At 42.7% G+C, this 14,747-nt stretch overlaps 1 protein-coding gene across 1 annotated transcript in view; it reads left to right on the top strand.

Annotated features, from left to right (window-relative positions):
• The window catches only part of LOC139608735 (disintegrin and metalloproteinase domain-containing protein 12), a 72,929-nt gene that overhangs the window by 45,300 nt on the left and 12,882 nt on the right, over positions 1-14,747 (top strand). Inside the window, exons 7-12 of the mRNA XM_071462758.1 lie at positions 1,689-1,754; positions 2,396-2,467; positions 2,898-3,067; positions 4,088-4,172; positions 6,156-6,304; positions 13,491-13,668. Of these exons, the coding sequence (XP_071318859.1) occupies positions 1,689-1,754; positions 2,396-2,467; positions 2,898-3,067; positions 4,088-4,172; positions 6,156-6,304; positions 13,491-13,668 (720 nt within the window). The remainder of the gene's footprint in view (positions 1-1,688; positions 1,755-2,395; positions 2,468-2,897; positions 3,068-4,087; positions 4,173-6,155; positions 6,305-13,490; positions 13,669-14,747) is intronic.

Below are 14,747 nucleotides of genomic sequence, written 5' to 3' on the forward strand. Positions count from 1 at the left end.
ACAAAGCTCCATTATTCAGTTTTCACCTTCATCCACACCTGAGCCAGGCGCAGTTGCCTAATGAAAACTGTGAGGAGTGAGTGAAAGCTCTGAGGCTAGTAAGCTGGCATTTGTTCTGCAATTGTAATTCTACAAATTCTAAATTGTATAAAAAGCAGCAGTGGTGCGTAAAACATGAACTAAGGGAAGAAGTAAAAGAATATTTTGTTCTCATTTGCCATGTGATGTTGAAGTGTTTAGGGGGGGTTGTTAAAAATATTTGAAGATATTAATTGCAGATTTCTTGTATATCCGTGTCCTGAATTGGATGAAGAACCCAATATATTCCATCTTCAAGTGCAATTTTCAGTTTTTTAGAGACTGTAAAATACGTGTTGTAAATGATGTGTCATGAATTTGCACCTTTCTCTATTGAAGAGTTGAGATGCTCTTCACTGTGTTGACTCAACATAGTGTTTATGTTCATGTGTGTACCTCCTCTCCAGTGGTCTCCTAGAGACTTGGTAATCACCATAGGGCGCATTTAGAGCACACTTGGCCATCCTGGCTTATCTATGGAGGAGGCAGATAAGAGCAGAGAGGATCCAGGCTGCCAGGCCAAGGATAAAGAGGCTCAGACTGAAAGAGGGCCATGGTGTGAAGGCAGAACACTTAGCCAGCAGGATAATATAGGATCTGTGAGTGTGTGAGTGGAAAGAGCGAGCTTGCGTGTGTGTGTAAAAGTGTGCAGGTGAAACGGGCTGTAGTTCGGTGTGTGCCGAAAGTGAGCTGCTTGCCACATACAGCACCTGCTCCATAACCGGGGGCTGCAGCTGTCTCTGTATGGAAATGCCCTAAATGAATATCGTCATACTTCTTCGTATTATTATTATTATTGTTATTACTATATTCATACTTATTTTCCTGTAATCATCATCAGATCAAAATCTTAATTTGCCCACTACTTTGCTTGTCGACCAAATTACTACAATTACTACAAAAGTAATGACATTCCCATTAGCCTCGGCTGTATTTGTGTTTGGTGCTAACAATGGTTAGAATGCTGACATGTTAAACTAAGATAATAAACATGAAAAACATTGTATCTGCTTAGCATCGTTAGCATTAAGCTCAAATGGCGCTAGCATGGCTGTAGAGTCTTGGTCTTGTTATTTGTATTATTGTTTTCCATTTGACATGTGATGCTCATCTTCTGTTTCCAAATCTACCACATAGACTCAAAGATTCATGTACAACAAATAAAGAATTCAAAGGATTTTAAAGCACTCACCTTTCAGTGTGAACCAGTTTCTATTTGGACATACACTCACTAGTCTACACTCCTCTGTCTGAGCGTGTTGGTTGAGTGCAATACAGTGTGTGCCAACAGTGCTGGCACCATTGTCCAAAACAGTGATTTATTAGTTAATAAGCTGGTTCCTGGAGAGTGTTATCATAGGTTTGTGTGACCTTAGCGGCTCTAATTGGGTCAGGCTGGATGAGCAGCTGATTGCTTTGTGCTGATTCTCACTTCTGCCGTTTGTGTAGAGTGCAGCTCAGGTAAAAAGCCACATTGAGTAGCCACCTGCTAAATTTAGGCTGCTCTTTCCACAAAACTGCCGTTAAGTGCGTTCTCCTGATGTTCTTCCTCTTCTCCCTCTACTCTCTTTTCCTCCTCTTCTCACTTCATTTCTTGGTCCCCTTCACAGCACAAACGCCACGCCCAGGCTACGACCAAGTATGTGGAGCTGATCATCGTGGCTGACAACAGAGAGGTAAGCAAAGGTCACACGGTCTCAACCTCTCCACCCTCTGCTGCCAAATCCCACAGGAAAGGGGCTCAGAGGTCACACGCTTAGCTGCCGCTCCATCCCCTTGAGACGCAGATATGGTGGATGGCACACCCCTGCTTTGCTGTTGCCCCTGGTGTGTCTGCTTACTCATCCGTTTCACTGTCCGGCTCCAGCTACATCCCTCTGCATATATCATTTGACCACTTGACTCACAAATGAGACTATTCCATTATGTGCACTCTGAGTTATCTCAAATCTCAGACTTAAGGTTTTAAAGAGGGCTTGGAGAAGAAAGCAGTCCTCATCGGCACAAGGCCTATAGGCTGGTGTCGTATGCGTTAGAGCCACAGAGACTGAATAAATGTCGGATATAAGACAAGGTGGCTGAGGTTATCTCTTTAGCCTAAGCTCCACTGAGGAGCTCTTTGATGATAGCAGCTATAGCAGAAACGCCAGTGGAATTAACGTGATAGCGACTGCAGCGCAGCTCCAAGGCAACCCTGTGAAGAACTCTCTAGAGCTGACACGGTGTTAATATGTCCCAAATAACGTCTTTGATGATAATCAACATTCAAGAGCGCATGGATCACCTCTTTTTCTGTCTGTATGGCTGCATTGTTCAGTTTCAGAAACAAGGCAAGGACATGGAGAAGGTCAAGCAGCGGCTGGCTGAGATCGCCAATTATGTGGACAAGGTAACAATCAAATCAACAGTGGGAATGTGGTGTTGGAACGTGATTTATTAGAGGTCACCTCAAGCCTGGTGAGAATTAACCAACCTGTGAGCAGAGGCTGATTAGATTATGAATGGGTGATCAATTCCATAACTTGAATGAGAAATGTTGTGAAGAGTCCGCTGTAATAAAACATGCTGTAGATAATGGTGGTTTAATAAAACAGAAGCGAAAGATGATTCATTCATATGGAAAGTTGTGGGCTGATTAATGCTCAAGGATTTATTCAGAGCCCCTCGTCATTTTTAAGCGTCTAATTATAGCATTTGTGTTTTAATAGGTAATGCAAACTGAAGTAATAGAAAGGCTAAGACAAACAGGTCTTGAGCCCTTAATCTGAATCCACATCTCTCTTACTAACTACTGTACCCCTCCTCCTCTTAACCTTCAGTTTTACAGGGCTTTGAATATCCGAGTGGCTCTGGTGGGCTTGGAGGTGTGGAGTGACGTGGACAAGTGTCCCGTGACCCAAGACCCTTTCACCACATTACATGAGTTCCTAGACTGGAGGAAGGTCAAGCTGCTCCCTCAGAAGCCACATGACAATGCCCAGCTAATCAGGTAGATCTCTTTTTGTAAGATCCACATGTAGCATAATAGTGGTGTTTCAAAGGTATCCGCTGTTTTAAAGGTACGGACTTATTCCAAAATTACTGCGAGCACAAAATTAGAGCAAATTATATGTTGTAGTCTTTGGCTTTTATCAAAATTAGATATGTTTTGAATTATGTTCATTTGAGCTACTCTCAAACGTACCCTGCGGTGCAGATTTTTCATAACCAACAGAAACGGTTTTGTTACACCAAAACAATTTCATTTCCAACCTCATAAAACATTTGCGAAACCTTTTTTAAGTCAGTCCTCTGCTCTAAAAGCCTCATGAGATGCTCACATGCTGACTGCTGACATAAAATGTTAACAAACACATCTTTCTTAAAAAAAAAAAAAAAAAAAAGAAATAACAGTGTGTAAGGTTTACTATCCAGTACAGGTGTAAATTCTAGTTTTCTTGTGAATATGGACAGAAAGATGGATTTAGCTTTGCAGAAAGACCAAATCCTTTCATTTACACCTGGAACAAATGCTAAAAAGGCAATTACACAGATGTTTGGCTCATAGCTATCACAATTTTCATCTGGTAGATGACAAAATGCTAACAAAATGATGTGGTTAAATGCTGTACTCTGACAGTAAAGCTAACAAAAATGTTGTTTTATCTTAAAGTGCACAAATTTCGCTACCCGTTCACACAGGTTTTGAATAAAAATACTAGTGGAACAGAGGATAACAGGGAGATGGTTTTTAAAGTAGATGTCATGTATAGTCATGCTGTCTGGTCTGTTAGTCAGTCAATCACATTGCTGGTGCAGGTGCTGATGTGCAGGTCTATTAGAAATATTTCCAACCCATGTAATAGAGTTTGCTTTCAAATGCTAACCTAACACTTGCACTTTCTGCAGTCATCATCACATTGCTCTACAGCACCCCTAAGTGGCTCCTGGGAACCTTTACCTTGACAGTTGAAATGTGGAGACATACCATATGCTGATGATATCATAACCTCTGTTTTTCCCTTTTCAGTGGGGTGTATTTCCAGGGCACCACCATTGGTATGGCACCTATTATGAGCATGTGCACAGCAGAGCAATCAGGAGGAATCGTCATGGTATGTTAATATTTTGCACATGTTCAGATACTTTTACAAAATCTTGAAGCGAAGCAAATCAGTATGAATATATGTTGTGTTATGATGCTGACATCGAAAGGGGTGACCAGACTTATTTTATCCTTTCGTTCCTGCCCTCCACTCTTGCCCTTGTTCTCCACCTCCCTTCTGTCTGACATAATACTCTCATATTTCTCCCCTGAGTCTCTTGTGGAAGGGTTGAGCTAAGGATTCCAGAGTTGATATTAACCAGTATTAACTTCAGTGCGCACACATCACTGAGTCTTTTTCCAGGAAGGCTAAATGGTGGGTATGCACAGTACCCTCCATATTGTGCTGATAAATCAGAGCGTGTATTGATTGCATGAGGGGAAACCTTTGCCTCTTAATGAGGTGCAACAAATGAGAGAATTTAAGGGTATGGCGTATCGCAGCCTGAATGAAAACGCAGGGGCATGCTGTAAATGATGACCCATTACAGGACTGCAACCCTATACTATGTGCACAAGTCATGTTGCATTAGTGCTTGTCATGCTATTATTTTATACTCTCTGCCTCTGAGTGGCTGTTTGTCTTGGGGTCTGGCTGGCTGATGGTGAAGTTTACAGCTAGTCCCCAGACGGTTCTTCACTCTTGTCCTCCCAGATGGTAAAGTGGAGACTTGGTCATTATCATAAAACTCTACATACACAAATACATCAGGTCTCAGACATAAAGGATCAGTCTCTTCTGCTGGGCAAATCACGACTCTTTTGCCTTAGTTGTCTCCCTTCTTTTACAGAGTACCTTTGAACTCATTAGTTGACTTCCCCTATGGGTCTAATTGTTATTTTTCTAGGGAGTTAAATCTTAAACATCCATTTTCAGACCATCTGGAATCTCCATTTACCTGAATGTTACATTAATTTCATTGGTGTGGTGGAAGAAAACAGAGACAGTGGCAGGCAGTACCCTCTTTAGCACTTCAGCTTCATCTCTTGCTCAAGGTGTCCAGGTTTTTCCAGGAAACAGCATCAGGATTTTTTTTTTTTTTTTTTTTTTTTGCATGAATTCAGGCTGCGCAGTCGGATCTCAGCAAGCGCTGACAGCTGATGACCGTTACTTTCAAAAGCCCCCAGCAGAGCAGTTCATCAGTCTGAGCTCAACTTGCACAGCACTACTGAATAATGCACAGTGACGGAAGACTCCAGAGGCAAGGTGCTCTGACGCGCAGCTCTGCATCCATGAAGAGCTGCTAGCTGCTGCCGCTACATTATTTATCCAGCCTCTTCATGTGTTCATGTTTTACACACCTTGCAGGAAATTTCGTCGCCTCAGCCAGCAGCAGCTTTCACTCTGTGTGTCACTCTTGCTTTATCGTCACACAGTTTTTAATTTCTGTCTTCTTTACCTGACTGGCTGTGTGATTTTCAAGCTGTCCTGTGAGGGTTTTTTCCTCTATCTTTTGACCAATTTGATCGTTTTGCTCTGAGGAGGGTCATGTCTTTATTTGTGAGGATGAAGCAGCACATCTGGCTCTGTCAAAGCTTTCACAGCAAGCTGAAGGTGACAGCCCCGTAGTCTGTTGTTTCATTTCTCATCTCAGTGCCACAACGTCGAGCAGCGGAAACGCTCTGATAAGCACAGATCCAACAGCATTGTTTATAATCTTGGCAATATGCAATTACACTCTCTTGTTCTGAGTAATGTCTCTCCAGTGGGTCCTGTGGGGAACAACAATTTGGCTAGTATAACATTTTCTTATTATTTGTTATTTTCCTCAGAGTATGTAATCAGAAATGTCTGTTTTTAATTAGCTATTGCTTGCTGCAACAGAACTGTAAACTGAACAAATCTTGTCATGAGAAGTTGCTTGTAGCATCATTTTTAGCCTAGAAATATCCTCAATGAATTAGACTCATTAAGTGAAGAGATTTTATATTAAATATTGAGATGACTTTGCAAGTTCAGCTTCTTCATGATCAGTCTCTATTCTTTCTTTAGGACCATTCAGACAACCCCCTGGGCGCTGCAGTCACTCTGGCCCATGAGCTCGGACACAACTTTGGAATGAACCACGACACGCCTGAAAGGGGGTGTGGCTGCAGGGTGACAGTGGATCGCGGAGGCTGCATCATGACTCCCTCCACCGGGTGAGACACAGCGTCTATCTTGACAATTAAGAGTCAATAGATTTACAAGATAGCTGACTCCTTTCTCCTTACTGCAATATCCGGGATTGCAAGAGTTTTATTTCAGCTCATTAGCTTTGATTAGCCTCAGGACATATACTATAATTCACTGTTCCAGTGCACTTCAGTGGGGGACCCTTTTGCTTAGGCTTTACAAAATGATTTCTAACTCCAACCCCACCTGAAATGCATCACCATAATGTCAAGCCATTACTAACTTTAAATTAGTTTTGTCAGTTATTAAATATAACAAGTATTGCTCAAAAAGCCCAGATTGTAATCATATGTAAACATTATTCCAAATGCTATCCATTTGTAATTTATTGTCTGTAGAGAAGTAAGCAAATGATGCCGTTGAAGTGTTGGGCCGTTGGGTTTATGGCAGATTGAACAGCTGTGCTAATGCCCTGAGGCAATATGACTCATTCTCAATAGGAAGCTAATGGTTCAGTGGCAGTACATGGCCAAACAGCAGAGTTCCACTTAATGTAGTTGATCTCCAGTAGACTAAAGAAAACAGTGCAGAAAGTGTATATTGCACATGCGAGACACATCTAAAAACATATCAAGTCTGAGGTGTAGTTACTGAATCATCCCTCACCGTGGATTGTAATGTTTCATGTCTGACATCTTGTAGTAGACTGAGCAGAGGGGAAAAGGATGTTCTGGGTGGAAACATTGGGTATCAGTTCCAGCCTAGGCCTAGTGATGTGTGGGAGCCTCAGACTGGTGTTTATCCTGGAAACATCCCCCCGTATTTGGTTTGGACCAGATTCATGAAAAACAGGGTAACACTATTCTTGATTATAGACTTATAAAACAACACAGCACTAAGACGTAGATTTATATTTAACTCTGATTGAGGGTATCCCTGGTCAAGGACTTTGTCCAAAAATGGCAATACAATCAACACACAAAAAGTAGAAAAAAAATTGTTGAAATAGAAATAAAATGGTTTTGTCTTTCCAGCTTTCTCCCACTCCCCTGTCTGTTTCTGGCTGTCTGCTTTTCTTCCATATTCACAGCCAGTTAGAGTGATGCTATTCTTTGACATACATGCAACTTTAATGTTGGAAAATCTCTCAGCAGCTCCAGATAAATAGTTAAATACATATGAAAACTGTCCATTATACAGTTTTTATGTATTTTATGTAGGGTAAACTTATCACTTTGCCCTTTAAAATATCAAAATCTGAAATTGTAGGTAACAGTGACGAACATCTCTAAATATAGAGAAATGTTTGTACCGTACATAGACTAGAGAGAAATGAAAGACATGAATATTTAGTCTTGCTCTGCTCTACACAGAGACTGTGTGCTTTTTGTCATCCCGGCTGACAAAAGAAAGAAATGATCTAGTTCTAGTTGATTTCAAAATAATCCCCTCTACACCTCTTTATTTCTCCATATTGCTGCTCTGCTGTTTAATCCAGGATTAAGGAAGCAATACTTTTAAATAAGGATGTTTAGGAACTCTATATTCCCTCATTCTGCTTCCTCAGCTAATTCCAGGTCAGCAACCTATACTCTGCCTGAGGCAGTACTACATCTCCCATGGGTCCACCCTTCTCACAATTCCATACTCTAAAACACCATGTGGCCACATACTCTGCTGCAAATACCTGAATGTTGTTCGTCACCCGACATCTACAGTTATTTCTTTATGATATTAACTGTCATGTTTTTCTAGAAAGGCGACCAGCTTTTTTCAAAGCACAATGTAATTATACATAATGGCTCTTCACAAGGACAAGACTTGAATGAGTTTGTACAAAAGCCCAACTGCATTCAGTAATTGAATGTACTGAAAAGAACTGCAGTCAGTCAGTTAGGAGTAACTGTTTTGTTCTTGCTGTTTTTATTGATCTTTTACTTTCATCAAATAGAATACATGAATTTCTTCATTGTCACTGCTGTGTACAAACAGATACACATCCAGCTCTCATGGACTTGCTGTTGCTCCACAAACAGAGCGGAGGACATAATGAGATCCAGTTCATCATTATTATACTGGGTTTTCAGGGTCGGGGGTAGGAGGTGGGGGGGCAGTAAAACTGTAAGCTGTCCGAGTGCCAGCTGCACATCTGCATAGAGTACTGCTTGTTTCCTGCACACACTGGTCACGGCCAATTGTCGCGTCTCCCCTCTCCATCCATCTCTCTATCCCTCTATTAGCTCTAAATGAGAACAGGCTGGTGTGTCTCATCCTTTGAGATTATATCTCCTGAAAACACACACACACACACAGGAACACACATGCACAGCAACTGGGCTGCTGCCGGCTACTCCATAGACAGGAACATACATATGTGCAGAAACAGAAACAGAAATCCATTTCTCTCAGAGACTAAAATAGGAACTCCACAGAGTTCTGCGCTTGGTTCACTTTCATTTCGATTGTGCCTCATCTTTAGGTTTGATGGTCTGCTCTAAGACTCTTCTTTTGTTGCGGTCTACTCTCTCAGTTGTTTCATCAGTTGTTTATCGCCTGTACCTGGGGGCCTCTTTTAAGATATGCCAAAATAAACCAACCTGAAAGCCCTCTAAATGACATGCTAGAGTCGTATTGTGGAGCTGATTTCCAGTTGTATGCAGACGATACTGTCATTTATGTATCTGGTTGACTGCTTTCACAAAAAGTTGTGAATATTGTAAACATTTACACAGAATGGTTTGATTTTAATGCCAATTTGTTTGATAAGATATAAAGTTATGCATTTGTCATAAACACCATGATATATAATATGTATAGCATATGTATATTTTCTTGCAAAAATAACCACAAATGAATGCAGTCACTTGCCATCTTAGTCGGTCACACAAGCAGAGCTATTGATGGACAGATCCAGGATGCCTTATTCAGGCAGGGTTCATTCGCCCATGGGCCAGGTCCTGAGTAAGATTATGACTGTGGCACACTATTACAGAGACTTATGTATGTCCCGTGTCATAAAATAATCACGCATTGCAGAAAGTCAGTCAGAGTCCAAGGCATGCTATGGAAATGTGACCCATGCCCTGCTGAAGAACAGGAACTCCCTAGTATGGCTTGTTTAATTGGGTCCATAGGGAAATCAATTCTGAAAATGCTTTTCAGTATCTCCAACATAGGACAGACTGCCAGGCACCAAAGGCTATAACAGATCAAATCACCTAATGTCATCGCTCAGAGCTCAGCCTCTATGTGCACAGAGGAAGCTGTAAAATTAATATTAAATGTGTAGTGAAGCAAGTATGAAATATTTGTTATAGTCACAGTTGTCACAGTCAGGTTTGAATTAGCTTTTATTCACATTCGTGCCAGGAGGTCATGGTCTTCCAAAATATAATAAAACTGTGATAACAGAATGAAGATAGGGTCATGGTGAGTATTTGCAGATTTTATATTTGCTCTGAAAACGTTCTCATCATTTCAAGGATGGTGGAAAATGTTTTGGCAGACGCGTCATTGGAAAGGCCAGCAGATCTGATTAATAGCCTGATCAGTGTTTTATGTCTGAAAAGATGTGACATAAACTGGCTGCGTAGGACATACTGGATGGGTTTCCTGGTGTTCTCTGTGATGTGAACCGCAAGAACAGACAGGCGAGGAGGAGAGCGCCCTGCCCAGCTCAATGTGGGCTAAAGGTTTGTGTGTGTTTTAATGTGATACTTTGCCCTTAGAGGATTCTGGTCACTGGTGAAATAAAGTTTGGATTTATGGTCACAGTCTGCAGCAAAGTCGTACTTGAACATGACCTTCGTGTGCTGGTCATGTAACATTTTAACAAGAGAGGAAGGTAGACTGGACTGACAGCTCCCAATAAATTTCATTTTTAGAGGAGCAAACTTTTGATCTAACAGAAATCATTCATTTTCAATTATGTAAACTAACCACATAATTGATCATGAGTGACGCCAAGCAATGAAAGAAAGTATAAAACAAATTTATTGAGAAAAAATTATTTGGACGCTTCTGTGTGAATCTCTGGCCAAATGATTTCTATCTTGAATACTTTCTTTTAATAAAACTGGAGCCTTTAAGTTAGATTGACAAGGCAGCTCAGACAAACAGCAGGCCAACAGAATATAGAGACAGGACAAAAGAAACTGAGCCAAAGGAAATTTCTGTTTTTTTGGTTGTGAAATGTCAGAGATTCCATTTAATCCATTGTTTATGCTTTTACCGATGACTCAAAAAATGACCAACTCAAAAAATGTGGGTTAGCTGTTACAGTCCATCTACCCCCCTTGTTGTTAAAGCAGAGATGTTTGAAAGACTCCAGCTCTGTGGTGTTATCACAACGAGGGGAAGATCATAGGGGCCTGTAATAGATCTGGGAATGATTCCTTATCACCAGACCTCCCACTGATCCAGTCAAGCCTTGTTTGGCCATTGCTGCAGCTTAGCTGCAGTAATTGCTTTGTACACTCGATCAACCATCAACTGCAGTGCCTCTCTGAGGCTTAGGAGCCAACTGTCAAACACCGACTGCAGGTTAGAGATGAACAAAAGAAACACAGACGGGAGAGGGATTGATCCCGTAATGGAACTGGAGCATGACCAGGTGGAAAACAATGCAGCAGTATGAGACAGAACAAAGAGCGGTCTTGGAGAGCAGGCAGAGGTGAACACGGCTCATCCTTTGTGAAAACCAGAACAAGATGAGAAGAAGCCTGAAGGTCAAAGAGTCACATGGGGTCTTTTCTTTTGAGGTGGTGGCCCAGACTCTCATGGGATGAGTGGTTGTCTAGAGTGTCTTTGGTTTGCCATGAGTCCCAGATGTGCACACCATGACTGGCCCTGGCGCTGCCTTACTAGCCCTGGGGACTGCAGCTGCTAAATGCCATCGACTGTAATTCATCTGTGCCTCTGCCTTTTCACAGCCATTATTCCTCCTCCCGCCCCCAGACTGTTGCAGAGTAGACCAATTATTTCTGTATTGCCTCTCATAAAGAACAGCTGGATCCTGAGCCGCTCATGTATCTCAGTGTTAACCAAAAAAAAAACAAGAATGTGAGTGTTTGTCATGCATTGCATGGTCTGGTAACTGAGGAGCAGGGCTGAGTTCATGGAAATTGAATGAATGCAGAAAAAGAGTGGGTACAACTTCAGCAAGCAATTTTGGTCCAGGCTTTTGGGGGTAAAGAGGAAATCAACAACAGCAGTTGCTAAGGAAATGGCCCGCCTGTTGCACAGCAGCCTTGACAGCTGTTCATCAGAGCGGGATCCCCTGAGGTGCTCAGACAGGAGGAGCAGAAAAAGAGGCTGCAATTATGGCTGTTATTACAGCTTTCCTCATTGCTCTTTTCCTTTTGCCATTTCATCTCACTACAAATCCACTGAGATCTTTTGCTTTAATCCAGAGTGTCTAGAGATCTGCTTCGTGGTACCCCACTTTCACCTAACACAACCTTCGGATGGTGTTGATGTTAGAGAGCAGCGGGCTGTGTGTTTGGGGGAGGTTGGGGGTGGGGAGGGAGGAGGGAGAGAGAGGGGGGGGGTCAGCAGCAGGAGCTGATGTAAGCCGCCTCCCACACATGACAGAAATCAAAGGCGAGCCGAGAATGAGGTCATGTCAAAACATTCACAGAGTGTCATGACATATTTAGAGCCGTATTAGATGTGAAACCCAATCAGAGAAAAACACAGTTTGAAAGAGTTGTCGACGTTGAAGCCACACAGAAATGCCTCCTTCTCAGAAAGGGAGAAATTCCAAATAGAGATCGTGGTTATTTTACAGCTTCTATATCAATACAGCCAGTGGGTCTGAGTTCAAGGCTCAGCCTCATAGCCGAAAAACAGACTGACACCTCCACCACATTTAAATGTGTTTTTCGCTTGTGTAAACATCTCGGTGAGTTGCATACATCGGGGAGCCAAGGACCGTTTTGTGACTGTGTTACCCCTTGATGCCACAGCAGCTCAGGCTGAATATGAACTGGCCCTTATCCACAAGCTCCACTGGAAAGACTCATATTGAAAGATTTGTAGATAAGCTCTGCCACAACCGTGACGTGTTTGCTGCCCTTTCAACACTGTCATTTTCGAGACCAGAAAGATTTCACGAGCTAACTCGCCAATTTCCCGTGCTGTCATTTTGGAAAAATGCATTATGTACTGAATATCTAGAATGTGTATGATTTGACAGTTTGCTTATCTGGACTTGCCTTCTCCTGACATCCACCTGTTGGGCGGATTGCGGCTGCCGTCGCTGGGTGCGTGCTCGGTTAGTTTCTGCAGCAAAGTCAGCGCTCTCACTGCAGTGACAGGAAAGAGTCTCACCAACTCCACACCAAGGAAAGAACATCAGCGAGTGGGTGGCAGAGGTGGTAGAGGTGTAAAGGTACGATTGATGGCATACTTCACACTTTCACAGAGCGTGTTTGGCCATTTAAACTGACCTGGACCTCCCTCTTGTTATCTCATACGTGCACTCATCTGTGTGCACAAAGACAAGCACAGACATAAGTGTGAATATTAGATATATGCAGCTTCACCCTTTCTGGCCTTGTTGTGCTGAGTTTCATGGCGTGGGTGGAGGTATTAAAAACCTCATATGGTGCTTTTTTTTTCTTCTTTTTTTTTTATCAAGAGCCACACAGAGAACAAGATACAATCTGATCGTATTCAAGTACACTTCACACACACACACACGCACACACTGTCATCCAAGGCACTATATTATCACAGAAAAGCTCAATAAAGCCACATGAGGTCTGTAACAAAGCTTTTGGCAGAGAGAACCTAGGGCTGTGTGCTTTCCCCATGGAGCAGACCACCCTCTCTGTCCGCTCCAAAAACAATATTAAAAACACACCATCCCCTGTTGCTCCCAAATTTATGGGTGTTGCAAGTCTTGCAAAGGAAGCACTTTTTGGTTTGAGTTTTTATGATTCCCTGTCTCATAAAGTTTATCTTATCAGATCTCCCTCTCCCTCTCTCTCTCTCTCTCTCTCTCTCTCTCTCTCCGTGGAGGGAGAAGACACCAGGGCCCTGCGCCGCTCGCATGCAAATGCAGCTTTGGAGCGATTGCTGAGCTCTTGTGGTTAATTGATTTTGTGATTGGCGGCAATTAGCACTGATTACATCAGACCTGAAGAGGGCCCTTGTGTCTGCCTGCTCTCTCTGTTTGTGTCACTCACGAAATATGTCCCTCTCTCACAGGTATCCATTCCCCACAGTGTTCAGCAGCTGCAGCAAGAAGGACCTGACAGCCAGCTTTGAAAAAGGCATCGGCATGTGTCTGTTCAACATGCCTGAGGTCAAGGTGCTCTATGGTGGGCAGAAATGCGGCAACGGCTACGTGGAGGAGGGAGAGGAGTGTGACTGTGGAGAACTGGAGGTGAGAGTGCTGCAGTTCATGGGAAACAGGTTTTGTTTTTTTTTTATCTGCAGCCCTCCTGCAAATCTTCAGCATTCTTGTTTTATGCCCCTTCTGCCAAAATTGAAATCTCCTAACTGCTACCCATAAATAATTTTTAATTATATTTCCTACAAATGAGAAATGAAATAAGCAGAAATGCTGGTGGGGGGGTTCTGTAGCCATGGCACAAACTAACATTTTCCAGAGTGAAAACAAACCTCGGTTTCAATGCAGATGGCTCAGACAGTCTTCAGAAAATGACCTTAGAGATATGAGTGTAAATGTATTCATTCTGTGCGCTGAACAGGTGTTTGGGAGGAGGGCTGTCAGATCGCAGTGCAGTTCACTGAGAGGAAACATCGCTGACAGCTTCTCCCTGTCAATTATTTAAATGAATCTGCAGTGGCATGCACATACGTAATGGTGGCACGCGTTGCTAACTGCTCCGACCGCAGGATGATGAAACGGTTAATCATGATGCAACTGACATTCAGCAGAGGCAGGCTGATGAGAACAGAGTGATGAAAAATGAAGGAGACGTCTATTATGATTTGGAAGAATGTTGAATTATATAATGGCCTGCGTGAGAGAATGCCTTGTTATTTGTTTACACCTTTATAGCCAAGCGAGTTTTTTGGTGTTTTTTTTTTTTGTGAGCTTTTCATGCTTGAGCCAGGGTCAAGCTGAAAGTGGCCTTGTCCTTCAAAACAAAGAACTGACATAAGCCCTGCAGGCCTGAGCCAGCAGTGATAATAAAGCTCTCCACAGAATTGTGCGGCATCACGCCAACCCAGTCCAGATCAGAGTGCTCAGACTGCACCTCTCTCCACCATTAAAAAGCCTCATTAAAAAAAAATCCAGAGTCCAATTCCTCACAATCACAGGCTACTTCTTTTCAGCGCGACTCCTTCGCCTCCTTTGGCCCCAGGGACCATGGGAAAGGCCCTTAATGGTTTTTTAGGCTGAAAGAAGTTCTGGAAGGCCCATCATGTCAGCTGCATCCCCTGCCAGCTCCATCCATCTACTTCCTCCTGAGTCTCACTGCACTCAGCTGTACA

The sequence above is a fragment of the Trachinotus anak genome, unplaced genomic scaffold, assembly GCF_046630095.1.
Source record: "Trachinotus anak isolate AG129_WGS33_773 ecotype Australia unplaced genomic scaffold, CSIRO_AGI_Tana_v1 ptg000025l, whole genome shotgun sequence".
Classification (NCBI taxonomy): domain Eukaryota; kingdom Metazoa; phylum Chordata; class Actinopteri; order Carangiformes; family Carangidae; genus Trachinotus; species Trachinotus anak.